Source organism: Cricetulus griseus, chromosome 7 (genome assembly GCF_003668045.3).
Source record: "Cricetulus griseus strain 17A/GY chromosome 7, alternate assembly CriGri-PICRH-1.0, whole genome shotgun sequence".
NCBI lineage: Eukaryota > Metazoa > Chordata > Mammalia > Rodentia > Cricetidae > Cricetulus > Cricetulus griseus.
The window spans coordinates 48,855,652-48,873,594 of NC_048600.1; the positions used below are offsets into that span (position 1 = coordinate 48,855,652).

Sequence of the window (17,943 nt, forward strand, 5' to 3'; positions counted from 1 at the left end):
ATTAGGGAGGGAGTAGAGAGGGTTAAGGAGTTAGGCTTTGGAGGAGGACAGCCAAAGCCTGGTAGGCATGAGGAAGATGTGGGTGTTGGAGACTTTCCTGATGACCAAATTCATCTAAAGGTATAAAAGAAATTCCATACAGTCTAACCACTCACCAGTAATTTACTCATCCATCCATCCATCCATCCATCCATCCATCCAGCCAGCCAGCCAGCCAGCCAGCCAGCACTTACAGGCCACCTGCTCTGTGTTGGATTGCACTCATGAGTCTTCAGAGTTAGCCACTCCCTCTGTCTACAGGATAAAGTAGGCTTGCAGATTTCCTTCAAGTGGAACATAGTCATTGGGCAGAACAGTTGGTGGAAATGTACATGTCAAACCAACACAAAGGCCCCACAGCAAGGTGTTTCATCAGCTCAGCCCTAGCTCAACCATATTCTGCTTAATGACCCTAAATCTTATTCCTGCCCTGAGGTGGGGACTAGATTTTTGTTAAACCAAACATGACACTTCTCTAGAAAAGGATGAGCTCTGCAACCCAACTGCTAAGTTTGAGTCCCAGCTTTCTGCTTCCTTAACTGTGTGGCCCTAAGCCTGTGGCTTTACTTCTTTGTGTTTCATGTATGAAATGGGAGAAGTGATGGTGTTCACTTTGCTGTGTCATAAGGATCAAATGAAGTAGCAGTCCTCTGTATTTCACGGATCAAGATTATCTAAAGAAATGCATGCATCTACTCTGAGAATGTACAGACACATTTTCCAGTGTTGTTCCATGAACAATATAATAGAATATTTCTGTATCACTCACATTGTGTTAGATTATCAGTCATCTAGAGATGTTTCAAAGCACACAGGAGGCTTGAGGAGGCTTCATGCCAACCCAGCACCATTTTACAGAAGAGATCTGAGTCTCTAAGGGTTTTGATATCCATGGGGGTCCCAGACACAATCCCCTGAAGATATGATGGCATCATTCTATGAAATATATAATGTGTTTTAAAACATTGCTTGACACACAGAAAAAGCTTAGTAAATGTACCTATTAGAATACAGTCACATTCTTTTTCTCTTGTAAATCCTCTAAGGCCCTACTCTCTAGCCTTGACATTGTTGTCCTGCACCCCTCTTCTGCTAGGTGCCAGCTGTTTTTTTTTTCTGCCTTTAGTTGGATGACTTGGGATCTTTGGAAGACAGTCATTGCTCAGATTCATAGGTAATGATTAGTGCATATTATTTCATGCTCAGGGCACACCCTTTCACACAGCATCTCATGACACACATGTGAGACAATAACTTTCTACCCATTTTTGCAGGTATAAAAAGTGAGTTTCATGGAGGTGAAATTCACTTTGTTTGGTATTTGGGATTCAACCCCTGCCTTTAACTCAAGAAGTGGGCACATAACCCTGCATGTAGCACATCAACTCTTTCTTTCTTTCTTAGACACTGAAATTTTTATTTTGTCAGATTTATTTTTATGTACATTGGTGATTGCCTGCATGTATGTCTGTGTGAGGGTACCAGATGTCCTGGAACTGGAGTTACAGACAGTTGTGAACTGCCATGTGGGTGCTGAGGATTGAACCCAGTCCTCTAGAAGAGTAACCAGTGCCCTTAATTTCCCTGGAGGCACGGCTTAGGCTGACTCCTGGAAAGGATATTTCAAACGTCTTCTCTCTAACAGGCAAATGTGAAGGCAGCCATGGCTTAAGGCCATGATTCCAAGACTATAATTTAAGCAAAGAAACAATGAACCATGAAAAACACATTTTACATGTCAGGCTCATGTAGTAAACAAATGGTTGCTTCAGTAGAAATTGTGTGTGTGTGTGTGTGTGTGTGTGTGTGTGTGTGTGTGTGTGTGTGCGTGTGCGCGCGCGCGCGTGTGTGACTCAAGAGTAGTCAAAATCCAGAAAAAAAGGAGACACAAGCTGGGCACGTATTGATGCCAACAGACTAAAAGAGAACCAAGGAAAGGAGAAAATGGAAGGCTAGCTCCAGATGCTGTCACAGTAGGGAGCCCTGAGGAGATGGTAGAGGCTTAGCATCTTTGGGCTGGAGACCGAGAAGAGGGCAGACACAGACAGGTGAGGTGAGGTCAAGAAGAGCAACCTATGCACAATCTAATGTTTGAGTGTTGCCTTGAGAGAAGTAAAAGAATGATGGTGTAACGTACTCATCATCAAGGATGGAAGATTGACAGAGTACCATGTTGAACACACTAAACAGAGAAAGCTCAAGTGACCTGCTCCAGAGTCTACTGAGGATGAAGCTATTGTAATTTGTGCTCATTCCCATTCAGCTTCAGCTAAGAGCTGATTTGTCTGATGGGAATTGTATCTTGGCCACCACTCAAGCACAGGGCAGGCTGCTGTGCCTTTGATTTGTCATATGAAGTTTCTGGAGAATGAAGGCTAAGACAACTAATGTGTGATGATTACAGAGAATTACCTAAACATTAAGTGAACCAGAGAGTCACATGCTTGCTGGAGAATTAGGAGGCTCTCCTTCTTGTTACCCTCTCTCCATTCCTCTATCATCTTTACCCTTGTGCCTCTTTCACCCCTGCCGTGTTTTATTTCTGCTCTCCTGTACCTCTCTCCTTCCCATCTTACCTCTCCATCTCTCTCTCTCTCTCTCTCTCTCTCTCTCTCTCTCTCTCTCTCTCTCTCTCTCTCTCTCTCTCCCTCTTTGTGACTGTGAATGTTAGGAACTTAGTAGCTTTCTTTTTTCTTCTGTTACTACATTTATATCCATTTTTTCTTAATGTAAATGTCAGGTGTCAGTCCCATGCCAGCAGCTATTTGCCCCCTGATTTCTAGCATCTGAACTCAAGTATCCTAATATCACTTTGTCCTGAGGATCATAGTAGGATGGGCATACATCCTGGGACTGGAACAGAGAGGGGACAGACACACAGAAGGATGTAGTGGACATCTCATTTTGTATGGTAAAGCTCCTGAAAAGGGTCATTTGTGTATTGCTTATGCAACTATTTATAAATGGAAGGGGATTTAAAGCAGATGAACTGAATGGTTTTTATTTCTTTGAACAAAGTCAGTTTGGTTCAGTCTCATTACTTCCACTTGCATGCATGTTTCTCTTTTTCCCTTAGGATTTACAATCTTTGACAGAACGTTTAAATTCACAAGGACTAGCTATCCTGGTCCTCCAAACCCAGTATCATTTGCCCTAGTTTTAAGAGATTCTCAGCTGCAGGGTGAGTCTGGGGGCAAGCAGAGAGACAACAGGTTGGTCATATTGGGGTCTTCATGCTGAATGGAGGATAGAAGGCCTGGTTCTGGGTATCTTTCAATATCCTCTGGAGATAGAAAGGGCTGGGAGGACTCCAAACACCGAAGTTCTACTGGTGAAGGAGATGGGGAGGTGCCTCCTGGTCATACAAGTAGAGAAGTTGGCAAACAGAACTAGGAACCACCCAAAACAGGAGCCAGGGTTGCCCTCAAGCTGAATGAGACCCAGGAAGAGCTTAATTTGCCTTGGAATAGGGATGTTTTTGGGGTGCATCAAAATGCTAATACTGTGAAATGGCAATGGAATGAATAGAGTTGGTAGACAGGAAGGGAAACGTAGAAGGAAGTGAAGGTGTGAGTTCTCTCATATTTTGGAGAAACTGAGTCATAGACACTGCTAAAGCAAATAGACAGCAATCAAGGGTTTACACCATTTAAAGTATGAGCACATTTACATAAATCCTTAAAAAAGAGCAAAAAGAAGAAGAAAAGAGGAAAGTCTGGGCTGAGGTTGCAGAGGAGAAATGCACCTGGGTACTTTACTCATAAAGAGTTTTTAAAAGATGCGTTTTTAATGTTTAAAAATGACTTGTATATGCATATATCTGTGTGTGGGTATGTGCGTGTGTGAATGTATGTGCTGGTAGAGTCCAGAAGAGGATGTTGGATCCCCAGAAGCTGGAGTGACAGGCCGTTGTGAACTGCCTGATGTGTGTGCTGAGAACCAAACTCAGTATGCACTTTTAACCATGGAGCCATTTCTCAAGTTCAGGGGAAGGGTAAGTTTTTATTATGAGGAGTTCTGCTCGGCACACATTGGATATGCTGTCTTATTTCTGCCCTTCAACCCTAAGGTAAATCTCTCCAGTCTCCTACATTGGTGCTGATAGGGGTCAGGCCTGCTACTTCTCATCTTTTTCTAACTGCTGAGAAAATGCAACCTGAGTCCTTATATTACTAGCATCCCCAATCAATAGACCTATCTACTTCTGAGCTTTTAAGTATATGTATTTTATTTCATATTCTATTATAGCAAATGAAGAAATACTTTAAAAGGCTTATGGATTGTTTTACTGAGGCTGTCCCAACAAATTACTACAAGCTGATAGCGAAACTAATAAAAGTTTATACTCAGCACCAGAGGTCAGAAGTTCAACATCTTACACTGAAATGAAAGAGCTGGCAAGGCCACAGCTTTGAGAGGCTCCACAGGAACTAATTCTTTACTTCCTCAATCTTAGGGCACAGGGACTGCCAGCACCCCTTGGCTTACTGACACATCACTCTAATCCCCATTTTTGTCTCCCAGTCTATGTCTCACCCATTTGTGTTCCATCTCTATCTGCCTCTAAGGCCATTTGTGATGGCATCTGGTAACCAGGCAAGTAGTCCAGGATAATCCTATCTCAGGCTCTTTAACTTCATCACATCCATAAGAACTTTCTCTTTTAAAGTAACTGACACAGGGGTTCATATCTGGTCTCTTTATGCAGCCATGCTTTGTATATTTAGACAGAAGAAACCCGAAGTCTTGCAATAAGTTTTGAAATAAGTTTTGTTTATGGTCATTCTGTATGAAACGAGAGTTCAAGTCTCAATGATTTTTAGATGTATAAATTTGGTTCATCAACAATGTGCATCTTTTGCATATCAGAACTCTTCTGATGTCTAGGTCAAGCACTGTCTGGGTAATTTATGAAGTATTAGACATGGGATAAGCCTATAAATAATGATTAATTCCAGGCACATATGATAGTGGGCTTCTTAGGAACCGTATTCAATCTTTTCACTATCAAGTGGGTTTAGCAAGCCTCAAGAGCAACTTAGACAGACATGAGATATGCAAGATAGGACTAATGGAGAACCCTGTTTGAGAGACACTGATGCATGCCTCACTGTTTTAGTTGGTGAGCTGACCTGGAGTAGTGAATGCCTTCTGAATTTGCTATGGCAGAGCTTATAGGTATGGCTTGACATGACTCTCAGGGAAAATAATGATCTTAGCTAGTAGAGATGAGGTTGCTGGTAAGGCTGGCCCACCAAGCGGCAGGTGAACAGAGAGACAGCAAGTTCTCTGAACTTCTACAGTCTGCTCTTTTGCCTTCATCCTCACCCATGGAGCACTTGCTAATTCTCAGTTAGGTAGAAGCAGTGATGAGTTTAGTTGATCAGCAGGTACTGCAGTAAAGCTGAGTATGCATGATAACGCAGTATACAGGGCAAAGGGATTTCTAGGATTCTTATTTGGGAAACTTCCATCCCAATAATTCTTTCCTTTCAAATCCAAAGGGAAGAATTATACTGCCTGAGGACTTAGTCATAGCAATGCATCCCCCTGCTAATGAATACTACATTATTTTTTTTGAGGGATGGAATGCTTTCAGGTAAAAAATAAAAGTGTTAAACATGATGAAGCACAGCTGTAGGTAGGAAGGTTGGCCCTTCCCCATGTGTCTTTCATTTAATTCTTAATACAGCTATAGGAGCATGACTTCTGCTGTTATGAATTGAATTACACCCCCCAATTGTTATAAATTGAATTGTATCTTCCCAAAAGGCTTATTGAAGTTCTAACTCCAGCCCTTATTTGGAAATAAGGTCTTTGTAGATGTAATGAAGTTAAGATGAGATTATTAGAGTGGGCCCTGACACAGCATGACTGCCGCCCTTATAAAGGGAGAAATCACCACGTGAAGCTAGATGCACACAGGGAGAAGAGGCCAGGTAGATGCTGAGATTTCGGTCATGCTGCCAGAAGCCAAAGGCTACCTGGAGTGCCATAAAGTAGAAGAGGCCAGGATCTTTCCCAAGATGCCCCAGACTCCAGAGTTTGCCAACACTTTGATTTGGACGTATGGCTTTCAGAACCACGAAAGGATACTTGTCTGTTATTTTAAAACACCTAACTTGTAGTAATCTGTCATGAAACATCTAGGAAATTAATAGAATGATTGTACCAATTTCCCTTTCTTACAAATGAGGAAAATGAAAGAGAGGAGAAGCGACTTGTTGAAATTCACAAATAATGTGGGGCACACCCAGATATGGATCCCAGCCCTTCTGACTCTCTACCCAACATCTGTGTACCACTTTAGCATTGTCCCTAAGAGATTTATTAAGAATAAGACTAAGATCCTGAGAGAGAGAGAGAGTACTGGTAGTCTCCATAAAGGTGTTCCACTCTCCTTGTAGTGACTATGTCACATGGATACCAGAGCCCTCTCCTGGAAATGTACTTTCCCCTCAGTACTCACTCCAGTATAAGTTAACAGAGCTTCTAATGCCATATACACATTGAAAGTGACATTCCACAGCTTCTTGTGGCTTAGCCTATAAGCCCATGTGTACTATAGGCTTGATGACAGGTTACAGACCTCATCTGGACCAGCTTACTTACTGATGGTACATAAAGTAGAAGGCAGAACTCTAGAGGCAGGCACTTCCACCATGCAATTGGTGCATCTTTGGAAATTTCATTTAACTTTTCTCAGTGTCTTCTTATATAAAAGGAACAATGACATCTACTTTCCAGAATTATTGATTTATTTTCCTTGGAGTGTTACTATGCAGGTTGTACTCATTCTTGAATATAAATCCACTTAACAGTATTCTTGGTGCATTGTAGGTGCTGAATAAATGCTCACCCCTTCTTCTCCTTCAGATAGGGCTACTTTTTAACTTCACCCCTCCCCATTTCTATAACATCAGATGGATGATTGGCATCCTTCCTGGTAGCAAAAAATCTTCAGAAGCACTAGTGGGGGTGAGGAGGTAGATGGATACTTCTGGATACCAAAAGGGAAGAGCAGGATGTTTCTATGTCACCCTTACTTAGCCTTATGATGAAGTAGGCAGCATATACCCTTACTCACAGTGTCAGTTAGTGGCTACTCTGGAGCTCTGAACAGCTGAAAAATGTTCTCCTGGAATCTGAGAAACAGAGGCATTATGTGTGTGTTATGGTGGGCCAGCTGAGCTTGAGTCCTTGTCAGGGCACACATAAAAGATTATGTATGCAGAACTATTTGTACGACTTTTTAGATTTCATGTGTTTTTTAAGGAAGAAAATATTTCTAAATGTGCTTCAGCTTCCAACATCTTAGGAAATTGGGGTTATAAAACCATCACTCCACTCCACTTTAGCTAGAGCTAAAATAACTCCCACATACAGGCCTAACATGGAAAGTCCAGTTGGCAGAGACAAGGGATTTGGTTTAGTTACCATCCTAATCCACAAAACTCAGTTAAGAGAGTTTAAGAGTTTAAGAGTTTAGAATCTAAAATTCCTTGGAGGAGAGATTAAAACGTACCAGAATTTTTTTTTCCCTTTGAGACAAGGTCTTACTCTGTAGTCCTGACTGGCTTGAAACTCATAACCAAGCTGGGCCCTGACTCACAGAGCTCCATCTCCAGCTGCCTCTAGAGTGCTAGGATCGAAGGTGTGCACCACCACACCCAGCCTAAAGGAAGAGACCCAGGCATGGGGTGTTGGCATTATACCTTTAGTCCCTGCACTTGGGAGGCAGAGGCAAGTGGTGGATCTCTGTGAGTTCTAGGACAGCCAGGGCTACACAGAGAAACCCTGTCTCTAAAACAACACTACCCCCCAAAAAATGGAGACCCAGATTTTTAAAAAGTGATTGATATTTTAACTAGTTATTTGTATACAAACCATATTTCATTATTATATAGAGTTTGGTTATGCAATGCCTGTTGGAAGGGACTTTCTGCCCACACTATGAAGTTATGGGGGAAAGCACATTGAATACATTTGCATATACTTTGTGTATGCATTGACTATGATCGTTGAAGGCTGGAATTGTTTAATACTCTGCTCATTAAATTCCAAATCTTTCCAGGTGCTTAGTTTTATGTAGAAAAAACCAAACAGAGAAACTATATTGGGAACAGCATTTCACAAAAAGGAAGAAAAATAGAGTTCCCTTAAGTTTGAAAAACTTGCTAACTTTCTTTCATGTGGCATTTAATTCTTTTATTTTAAAACTTCTTAATTCAATTATACAAGTTTGTGAGACATCATGTGACAACTTGGAACATGTATGCAGCATATGATAATCAAATCCAGGTATTTTAAAATTCCATCATCTTCAACATTACACACACACACACACACACACACACACACACACACACACACACACCATACCAGTGGCATCAAGGTAATCAACATTTTCACCTCCTTGTCATTACTTAGTCACATATAAGCAAGTTCTTGTGTTCTGCAGAGCAAAGCAGAAGACTGCAGTTTGAAAAACAGCCTATTATATATTTTATGTATAACCAGAAGAGAGGAACTCAAATGCTCCAAACTACTACTAATTGTGCAATCATAAACAATGCTGGTGACCCGGATTTATAGCTGCAGTCTCATTAAGAACTGGAATTAAAGTCACAGCTGATGAAGTGGTTTTAGAACAAGGGTCTTTATGAAGGTTGAGGGTTAGGGAAAGGAGCCAGCATGTTTGTTAAATGCTTTCTAATTGTTGGGCTGTGATTAGCATTTTACCTCCCGATAATCTTTTCAGCTACTGCAAGATAATCAACATAATAATGACTTTTAAAAGTCTCTGGCTTCTACCAAAATATGCATATTTATCAGACACCTTCTGGGAGAAGTATGCACTTTGCTCGTCTCAGGAAACAAACGGATTCACAGGCGCTCCTCTGGCACGGCACAGTTCAGCACCACGGACAGTGCCAGGACAGCAAAGGAAAGGCTAGTGCAGGCTGCGCCATCAAGCCCTCTAGGACTCCTCGCTACTTCCCCAGTATTTTTCCCCGCTGAACTACTACTTTTTACAACAATCAAAGCCGGAAAACACGTTCGTATAAAACGGGAAAGCTCCGGAGCTCGCTTACCGTCCGACAAGTCAATCAGCCCGAGGTAGTGCAATAGTTTCAGAGAGGAACACACGACCACCACTATCCCCAATGTCTGGAGCCCTTCCGACTCGCCCTCTGTCAACATCTCTGATCCCGGGTGGGCAAGCAGGACGCGGGCAGGCATTTAAAACAGGAAAATCGCGCTTCTTTCCCGCTGTTCCAAATGCACGGTTATTTCCACAAGCCTCGCTTCCTCTCACTTTCTCCCTCCCTCCTTTCCACTCCTCCCTCCACCTCTCTCCTCCTACCTTGCAATCTCTACGTTTCTTGGTAATCTTTGCTTTTATTTCCCCGTTTCTTAATGTAATTTCTCCTAAGGTTTAACCAGCCCCTAAACATCTGCTAGCTAGAGAAACAATAATTGGCAACACCTCGTGGCATATTCTCCGAAGGATTCAGGGGTTTGTGTGCCAGTGTACACTGTTTAAAACACAAAGACATTTGCTTCAGATCCCAGACACAGATGAAAACTCCTTTCCCCCCCTAGCAATTTGTCTTTACTTTTCCAGTGAAAAGCCAGAGAAACTGGTTCTGAAATACAGGTGATTCTAACGTTGACATTATGAAGTGGCCCTGGAAATGATTACCAAGAAAGTTATCACAAACTGGGCACACTTAGTCGCATCTATTTCCTGGCAGTCTCCTAACTGTGTTAGGAGTTAAGTTGCTGGTCAGACTGAGCATGTGACCCCCGGGCTGCAGTGAAAGAGCCAATGCAGAAGTAGAAATACAGGGAAGCAAAAAAGAGTGATGCTGTTTAGAATGTTCAGGTTCTACGCAGCAAGCTTGCTGGGGGAAGTATCTAATGCATTGAGAGGGGAAGACTGGAGACTTCCAGTCACTGACACCTAACCTTTGGCATGATCTTACACCTCCATGGAGGTTCATTCTCCTCTTCTGTGGATCAGCTGACCTCCCTCCCCTGAGAGAACAGAGTGAGGGCAGAGCTGCAATAAGCGACCACTGTGTTGGCAACTGTGTGAGAAAGGACACTCTCTTGGACAGTCAGCAGGAATGCAAATATTTAAATAAAACTGAAGACATCTCTTTGATCCAGAGATTGTACTTGTAGGGATGTATAACTACATGAAGCAATATGGATAGACATATTCTTTGATCACTTGGTTGTAGCAAAAAAAAAAAAAAGATTGAAAGAAATTTCCATGCTTATTACTATAGGGAATGAGGAAAAAGAATACCGTGTAGCCATTAAAACAATATGACATACCTATATATCTTTGGGTGTGGGCTCTAAAAATAATGTTTTCACATTACCACTCCTGTCATATACATAAAACATTTCTAGATGAATATAATGGATCATTGACAAATTGGTTGCCTCTTTAGAGAATTAAGGGGTTGGATTAAAGGGTGACCCATTATTGAAGTTTTTCTCACATATATGTAGAACGTATTTAAAATAATAGTAATAACTAAGCGTGAGCACCAATCTCTCCTTTTTTTTTTTTCCCAGACAGGGTTTCTCTGTGTAGTCCTGGCTGACCTAGAACTAGCTTTGTAGATTCATCATCTGCCTCTGCCTCCCAAGTGCTAGGATTAAAAGCATGCACTACCACTGCCCAGCTCTTTTCTTATTTTGAAAAGGGGGAATAGTTTACACATCTCAGTTTTATGTATCTGATACAATGGTATCCTGGAATACTATTCAACTATTCAATTTTCTGTTGCCCTAACAACATAATAACAAAATAATTATTTATTATTTGCATCATAAATAAAAAGCATGTTTAGTTCACAATTCTTGTCATTTGCATCTGTTTGACTCTGGTGAGGGAACCAGAGCAGACAGCATCACAATGGTAGAGCGTGTATGTAAACAAGAAAGGCCATATGACAAGAGGTGGGGCAAGAGACTGGACAGCCAGGTTTGCTCTTGATAAAATAATATGCTGTTTCAGAATCCTTTATGACCAGAGCTGACTCATGCTCTTCAGGCAGCATTAACCCACTCAGGAGGGGGAACCCCTGGTGACCTAATTACTGCCTACTAGACCCCAACTGTTAAAGGTTCCACCACTTCAACATTGTCCTTCTGGGGACCAATGCAGAAGTACCTGAATGCCTGGGGTCAAACCATGTCCAGACCACAGCACCTGGGGTCAGCCTGTTCCAGCTTATAAAGCTATTTCCCCCCTAAGTTAAAAGGGCAGTCGTTGGCCTGGTAGAAACTTCAGTACCTCAGAAACAGCAAGTGTCAAAAATGAGCATTTTCTCTTCACTGCTTCTGGTTTACAAGACACCATGATGCCTTTCCAGACTCCACCTATCCAGAGGGAAACTTGGCCAATTCATCTATGCAGAGCCTTCTTGATTAAGCATGTTCTCTACTCTCTGAGGGCCAGCATCTGTGACCCCACGAGGATCCAGGGTGTTCAGGTATGTGAAATGACAATAGGTGTGGGATACCCCCAAGTTTCCAGTAAGTCGGTACTTTGTTCTGGCTTCTCTAGCTTGAGCCTTGTCTGCTCCTATCTCTTTCCCTCTCTTTCTTGCTTGCTTTCTAGTAACCCGGCACCCCAAGACCATGCTTCCCTGGACCCTCTTGCCTCTGCCTTCTTCATCTTTGCAGACTTGTGTGTGTGTGTGTGTGTGTGTGTGTGTGTGTGTGTGTGTGTGTGTGTGTGTGTGTGTGTGTGTGCTTATGGCTTCTGAGCAGGTAGCTCCATCTTAGCTTCTCTCTTAGGGTTCTGACCCACCCCCACTTTCACTCATTTCCCTATTTGACTTCACATACATTTCCACGTGATTCTCCCACCAGGTATCTTTTGAGTATCTATAAGATGCAGGAAACCAGATTTAATTGCTTGCCACAGTCCTCTGGGAATGAATGGGGCAAAGGGGACATGGTGGCTCTACTTTTTGGTCTACTGTCATTGGGTAAAAGTTTAAAAACTTCCAAGAATTCAGAGGCAAAATTTTCCTTCTGATTGTCTCATAATTCTATTTCAGGAACGACAGACACCTCAAACTATTACTTCCAAGAAACTGCAAGGTGCACACAGCACTCTTCTTCAACCCCAGGAAGAACAGAGGGAATATCAGTTCTCCTTGATGGTATTCCAACCACTTGGGTCCAAGACTTTATCAGCATCCCTAGACATGCAGCTGATAAAAATTGTCTATGATTTGGCATTTGTGAGAATGTCATGACTCACTGACTCTAGGAACTGTCTCTCTCATCTAATTCTTACCAACCCACACAAAAGACTGTGTACAGAGCTCCCCTACCCACAGCCCCCCTCCACCTATAAGTCCCACTTTCACTTGATAAGAAAACTTTGCTCTCATTGGGCCATTTGTGAAATTCATTTTTGCAAATTGCCATTTCTTATTTCCAGTGGATTATATTTCTATTTACATTGGCGATCTAAACATGCACAAAACTTGATACTTTTCTCATTAATTTGTCTCAAGTTACTATTTTTGGCCAAGAATTTTCACCTTGCTGGCCTTCTTCAATCCTTCATTGACACTAGCAGGCATTTGTCATAAGAAACAAAGGATTGACCCTGTGAGAAAAGCTCAATGGGTGATGCTCGGTTGTAGGTACCAGACTTCTGGCTTTTTTCTGACTCTGATGCCACACAAAAGGCCAGGTTCTGATATGGGTCTCACACTCTGACATGTGAGTCCTGCCATGCTTTATAAGGTCTCTCAGGAATCCTGGGAACCAAGATGCATATACTTACAAGTGGTGAATTTCTGCCAAATAATCATAGAGCCCCTGGATTTGAATTTGAACCCTGTCTCCTTGTAGATGGGTGACCTGGGTCAAGTTGCTTTAATCTCTTACCTTCCTTATTTTCATGTTATGGATCAATCATATGGCCTTACATAGTCTGCGTGTACACTCTACCACTGAGCTATACCCTCAGCCTTCACTTAAACTTTTGGATCCAGTGTCCTCACCTAAGGGCTATAAACTCTTATATCACAAAACATCTCAATACCTAAGCAAGGCAGTGCTTCAGGGTACTTGGCACAGTTCCTGGTATACAGTGAACAGCAGTGCAACAAAGAGGATGTCAGACTGAGTGGATTATGTCTTCACTCACCTCATTTTTTTTGGTCTCTGAGCTTTCTCATCTGTAAAACAGAACCGACAAGTCATAGATGTATAGTTGGCAGGTTTTGACCTGGAGAGTGTAAGGGGTATATTTCAGAAGTCTTCTGGAAATTTCTGGGTAGTTAAATTTCCGTTCTTCACCCACAACTCTTCCATCCACGCAGATGTTCTCAGCTGAGGATAATCTATTGCTTAAACTCTGCCCGAGTGTCTACCCTGAGCAGTCGTGAAATCAGATTCTATTTTAGCTAGTTACATCTGCATCTCCCAGATAGCTTGCTACTATGTAATCTGAAGCTAATGTAGGGACCCTGTGGTTCAGTGACCCACAGGAGGGAGCCATCCATTTGGGTAATGGAAAACATATGCAATACTCCATATATACGCTCTTGACTTAACAAGGCTTGCTGCTAGCATGTGGCTTCTCTGAGTGGTTCTCCAGCTCCTGGACCACTGAGACAAATTGTTCAGTTGATCCCCCCTGCTAAGGTACTGTCTAAACTTCATTTGGATAAACTAATTTGGTAGGAGCCTCATTTTCTAGAATATTGTGTTGCAGTTGGTATAAATATAATGCCAATAATTATACCTGGAGTTTGGTTTTCTTTAAAAGGTGCAAAAGAAATGAAAGAATTCCTCAGAGCACCACCTAAGAGCTCCTTACCCGACCCGAAAGCAAATTATTTAACTGTAAAATGGTTGCGGTTCAGAGAAAAAAATAGTTATTATTCCCATCACCAGTCAAAATGAGAAAACTATTTCTGTGTTCTTCAGCCTCGCTCCTTACTTGGTGCCCTTTTGGGGTTGCAGGCTGGGCTTGTCTAAATTAGTTTTCTAATGATGGTGGTAATTGTACAATAATATGGCAATGATGTCTACCTTTTCCCCCACCTCCTTCTCCCTTCTCCCTTTTTCTTTCCTTTCTCAGTTGTTCCCCATCACCCTAAATTCTGTGTACCCCTTTTACATGGTGAATAGTCTAGGAGAGGAGCTTTATATCAACCAGAAGATCCACAATGTCGGAAAGCCCCATTAAGAGTTTTGTTTGGTTTTGTTTTGAAAATTACTGCTTATGACTTTAAAACTCTGTATGTTTCTGCTTTTCAATAAATCCTTGTTGAGAACGTACTATGCCATGGTTCCTAACCAAGTTTTCAGTTAGGATACAACATGCTCTGTTGTTGAGACAAGAAAGCCAGGGAAAGGGAGGGAAGCCACCTGTGCAGGCAACATGCTTGACTTTATTGAGGTTTCCTCTGTTGTCTTGATTATTACATCAATCAAGGTGGATCTCATTGGTGTCAATGTAACAGTACAATTTTAGACAGAATCTGCACCCAGCTAGCAGCCCTCTTTCAGAATCCTGTCTCTGGGAAGAGGTGTCTTGCTTAATCAGCTTTCCTGGAGTCTGACTGGGCTAGCTTTCCACCCCAATCCCCTCTCCCGTTCCCTCCCCCACTCTCCCACAACCTGACTCTTACCCTCATTCCTATTCCAGTCCTCAGGAGCCAATTCTCAACTAGGATTTTCTTATTTGATAATTGGCTCCATGGAGGAGGGGGATGGAGGACCACTGTAGAGAAGCCTGCTGGTTTCTGCCCTTGGAGATAAAAAAAAAAATCCCTGGGAAAAATCCCATTGCAGGCATTGCAGGAAGTCAAACTGGAAGGACCTTGTCAGTGTCCTTTGGAATGGATGGTTAGGCACCAGTTCTCCAAACCTGTAGCCTATAACATATCTCCCTTCTCGGTCTCTTCAACATCTGCCTCTCCTTCCTTGGCTCCAGACTCAGGAGCAAAGCTATGGGTTCCGGATTAAAACAGGCCGGAGAGCAGAGCTCTGCTTCACTAATAATGAAAGGGCACAGAGCACAGCCATCAGTGAGCGCCAGCATTTGTGTGGCTCATCAGTGGCTTGTCATTGTGTTAGTTTGCACAAAATTTGGCTGTGGTCAGTTGAAATAACACCATACCCACTGGCTTGTTTCCATATTTCCTCCTCTGCTTTCTCAGGAGGGTTCTGGGCTCTGTCAGAATTTCAGCAGAAGTTCCAAGGCAATGCACACATTTGTAACCCAGCCTTAGGATCTGGCTTAAGCTAATTAACTTCAGGCCTCTCCCATCTCCTTTCCTCTCACATTTCTTCCTTTTCCCTCATTTCTTTCTTCATAGGAAGAAATTGCGAAAGAGGCTGCGAAAGTTCCCAGATGCACACAGCAGCCCCACAGCACAACAAAGAATATTGGCCCCCAAACATGTACAGAGGCGGGAGAACTTGCCTTCCAGAGCACACCCAGAGGGATGACTGCCTCACAGGTGTGTTTTCTGATTCACTAGAGATTGCCAATTATCCCTCCAAAGCCATTTACATAATATACACTTCAACTAGTAAAACACACTTTGTACATGACAAAACCTGAGGTTTGAAGAAGCATAGAATGACCCAGACAAGAATGGCCAGTGACAGGACACTAATAACGTGTTGACAAAGACACAGATGTTGAAGAGAAATCATGTCTTTCAGTTAAAGTGTCATTTACCAGTTTCTATTGCTTGCTGAAAACTACACACAGTCTCTGGAATCTCCCCCTAACTGTATAGATTGGCAGAAGAGGTGCACAGCTCAATGGTGTAGGCTCTAAAAGTCAGATGGAGCTGCAGTCAAGGCCTGAGGACAATTATTTTCTGGCTCTTGCCTTAGAAAAGCTACATAAACTCCAGTTTTCTCCTATGAAGGATGAGGTCCCTGATAAGCAACATCACAGTATTGTGATAGGGATAAAGTGACAGGTGACTGTATAGATCAGGTGTCACAGTCAACTGCCTCACTCTGTGGGGTAGTTAGACAGCCAGATTTAAGTTTGAACCTTGTATGACAATGATCAAGTTGTCTTCCCTGAGTGTTGAAGACTCCTAGTTCCATTATGACAATTTGGACCCCAGCAAGCAGGGCAGTCCACAGGAATTGCTGGCAGTTAGAATTCACCAAACACTTTCAACAACAAACTTCAATGATTGCAGAAGTATTCAGTGATGCAAGAAAGTAAGACAAATACTGCCACAGTACTCCATCCCTAGGGACCTGCTGCGCTAGACAAACGAGGATGACCACTAATCACAACACCAACTGCATGCAAACAGTGATACTACAGTCCGCAAACAACTCATTGTCCCTTGGATTAGAAGTACCACCCTATAGTGTTATTGCTGTTAACCTGTCCACCTTTGAAGACAACCCATCGAGACCTGTCACCTGGGCAGAAAGTCCCAGTATGGAATTAGCAGAGTGCAAATGAACAATGCCTGCCTTTCTGCATCTCATTTTCAACAGAGTCCCCTGAGTCCTCCTCCATCCCCCTCCCTCGTGGGAAGACATTTGTCTTCAGAGGCTGGCAATGAGGCATTTGCCAGTACACCCATTCTGACATATTTTACATATGCTCCAAGAAGCAGAGGCTAAATTACACTGGTGAGTTATTAAAAACAGCTCTCAACGCTATTATTATTTATTGCATTTCCAATTCTCAGCAGCAGCTGATTACACTGCTTAATCTTGTACTTTTTAAAAAAATTTCCCACCCTGAAATGAATTCTCCCTGCAATGAATGAGCAAGGTCAGCCACACTGAGACACCTAAGGAAAAGAAAGCATAGGATTTGGGAAAGAGGTGTGAGTCCACCTTCGTCTCCCCAGAGCTGGAGTTCCCCACCTACAGTGTGAACACTCTTCTCTGAGGTGTCTCCAGAGAGAACTCCTCAAACTGGAGGTCTCACGGTCAGGCCCTTCTACCCAGTCTTGATGGCTGCCATCTTTAGCTGCTGCTGACAGCTCTTGGTTCTTCGTGCAAGGTACCTCCCTGCATCCTTTCTCCAGCCCAGCCCCTCCATCCTGGGCTCAGCTATCACCCTGGCTGCTTTTCCTCCAGCACATGTCCCCACCTTCCACGTTTCTGGCATGGGGGTCTTTCAGATGAAGTGCTGAGTCTGTCTGGATTTTCTTGGTCAACACCTTTTTCTTTCAGGCTCAGCTTAGGGTCTGTGTTCTTTGTGAAGCCTCCCAGTGAGGCACAGGAGGTTTCCTCTGGCTTCCAAGAAGCCCCATGCTTATGCTCATTGTAGAACATGACACACTGTTCTGCTGGCGAGTAGTCATGCGACTCTTGTTATATGGTCAGATGATTGCGAGCAAGATTGAGTGAAGGTGTTTAAGCTCCCAACGTAAAGCCTAACACAGAGTGAGTGCTTAAGGGATGAAGAAGTCCCAAACTGAAAAGTGAAGGAACAAGAGCAGAGCTCTTTCTTAAAGTTAAATTTACTTTTAAATTTTTTTTTTTTTTTGTGTGTGTGTGTGTGTGTGTGTGTGTGTACATTCATGTAGGTGTCTGTGGAGGCCAGAAGAAGTTGTTCAATGCATTAAGAGCTGGAATTGCTTGTGGTTTTAAGCTGCTTTATGTAGGTACTGGGAACCAAACTCTGATCCTCTGGAAGAACAAAGAGTGCTCTAAACTGTTAAGACATATCTCTGGCCTAAGAGTAAAGCTTTTGAATTGGGAGACATCCATGACTCAGGTATTTGATAATTGGCTATTTGATAACTGGCTGTGACAATTCTGCAAAGGAAAGCTACTCAGAAGGGTGGCAATATAAACCTAGAGACAAACAAGCTGGATGGATTGGTGTCAGGAGTTTAAATCCAGACG

The 17,943-nt window shown here is 42.7% G+C and overlaps 1 protein-coding gene across 6 annotated transcripts in view; it reads right to left on the minus strand.

The window, feature by feature from the left end:
- Kcnip1 (potassium voltage-gated channel interacting protein 1) overlaps window positions 1-17,943 on the minus strand; it is a 373,163-nt gene that overhangs the window by 49,766 nt on the left and 305,454 nt on the right. Inside the window, exon 1 of one of the 6 annotated variants that reach the window (XM_035447793.1) lies at window positions 9,135-9,282. The exons of the other annotated variants lie outside the window; for them this stretch is intronic. Coding sequence (XP_035303684.1) covers window positions 9,135-9,282 — 148 coding nt within the window. Of the gene's footprint in view, window positions 1-9,134; window positions 9,283-17,943 lie in introns of those variants that run through there. 6 annotated transcript variants of the gene reach the window in all.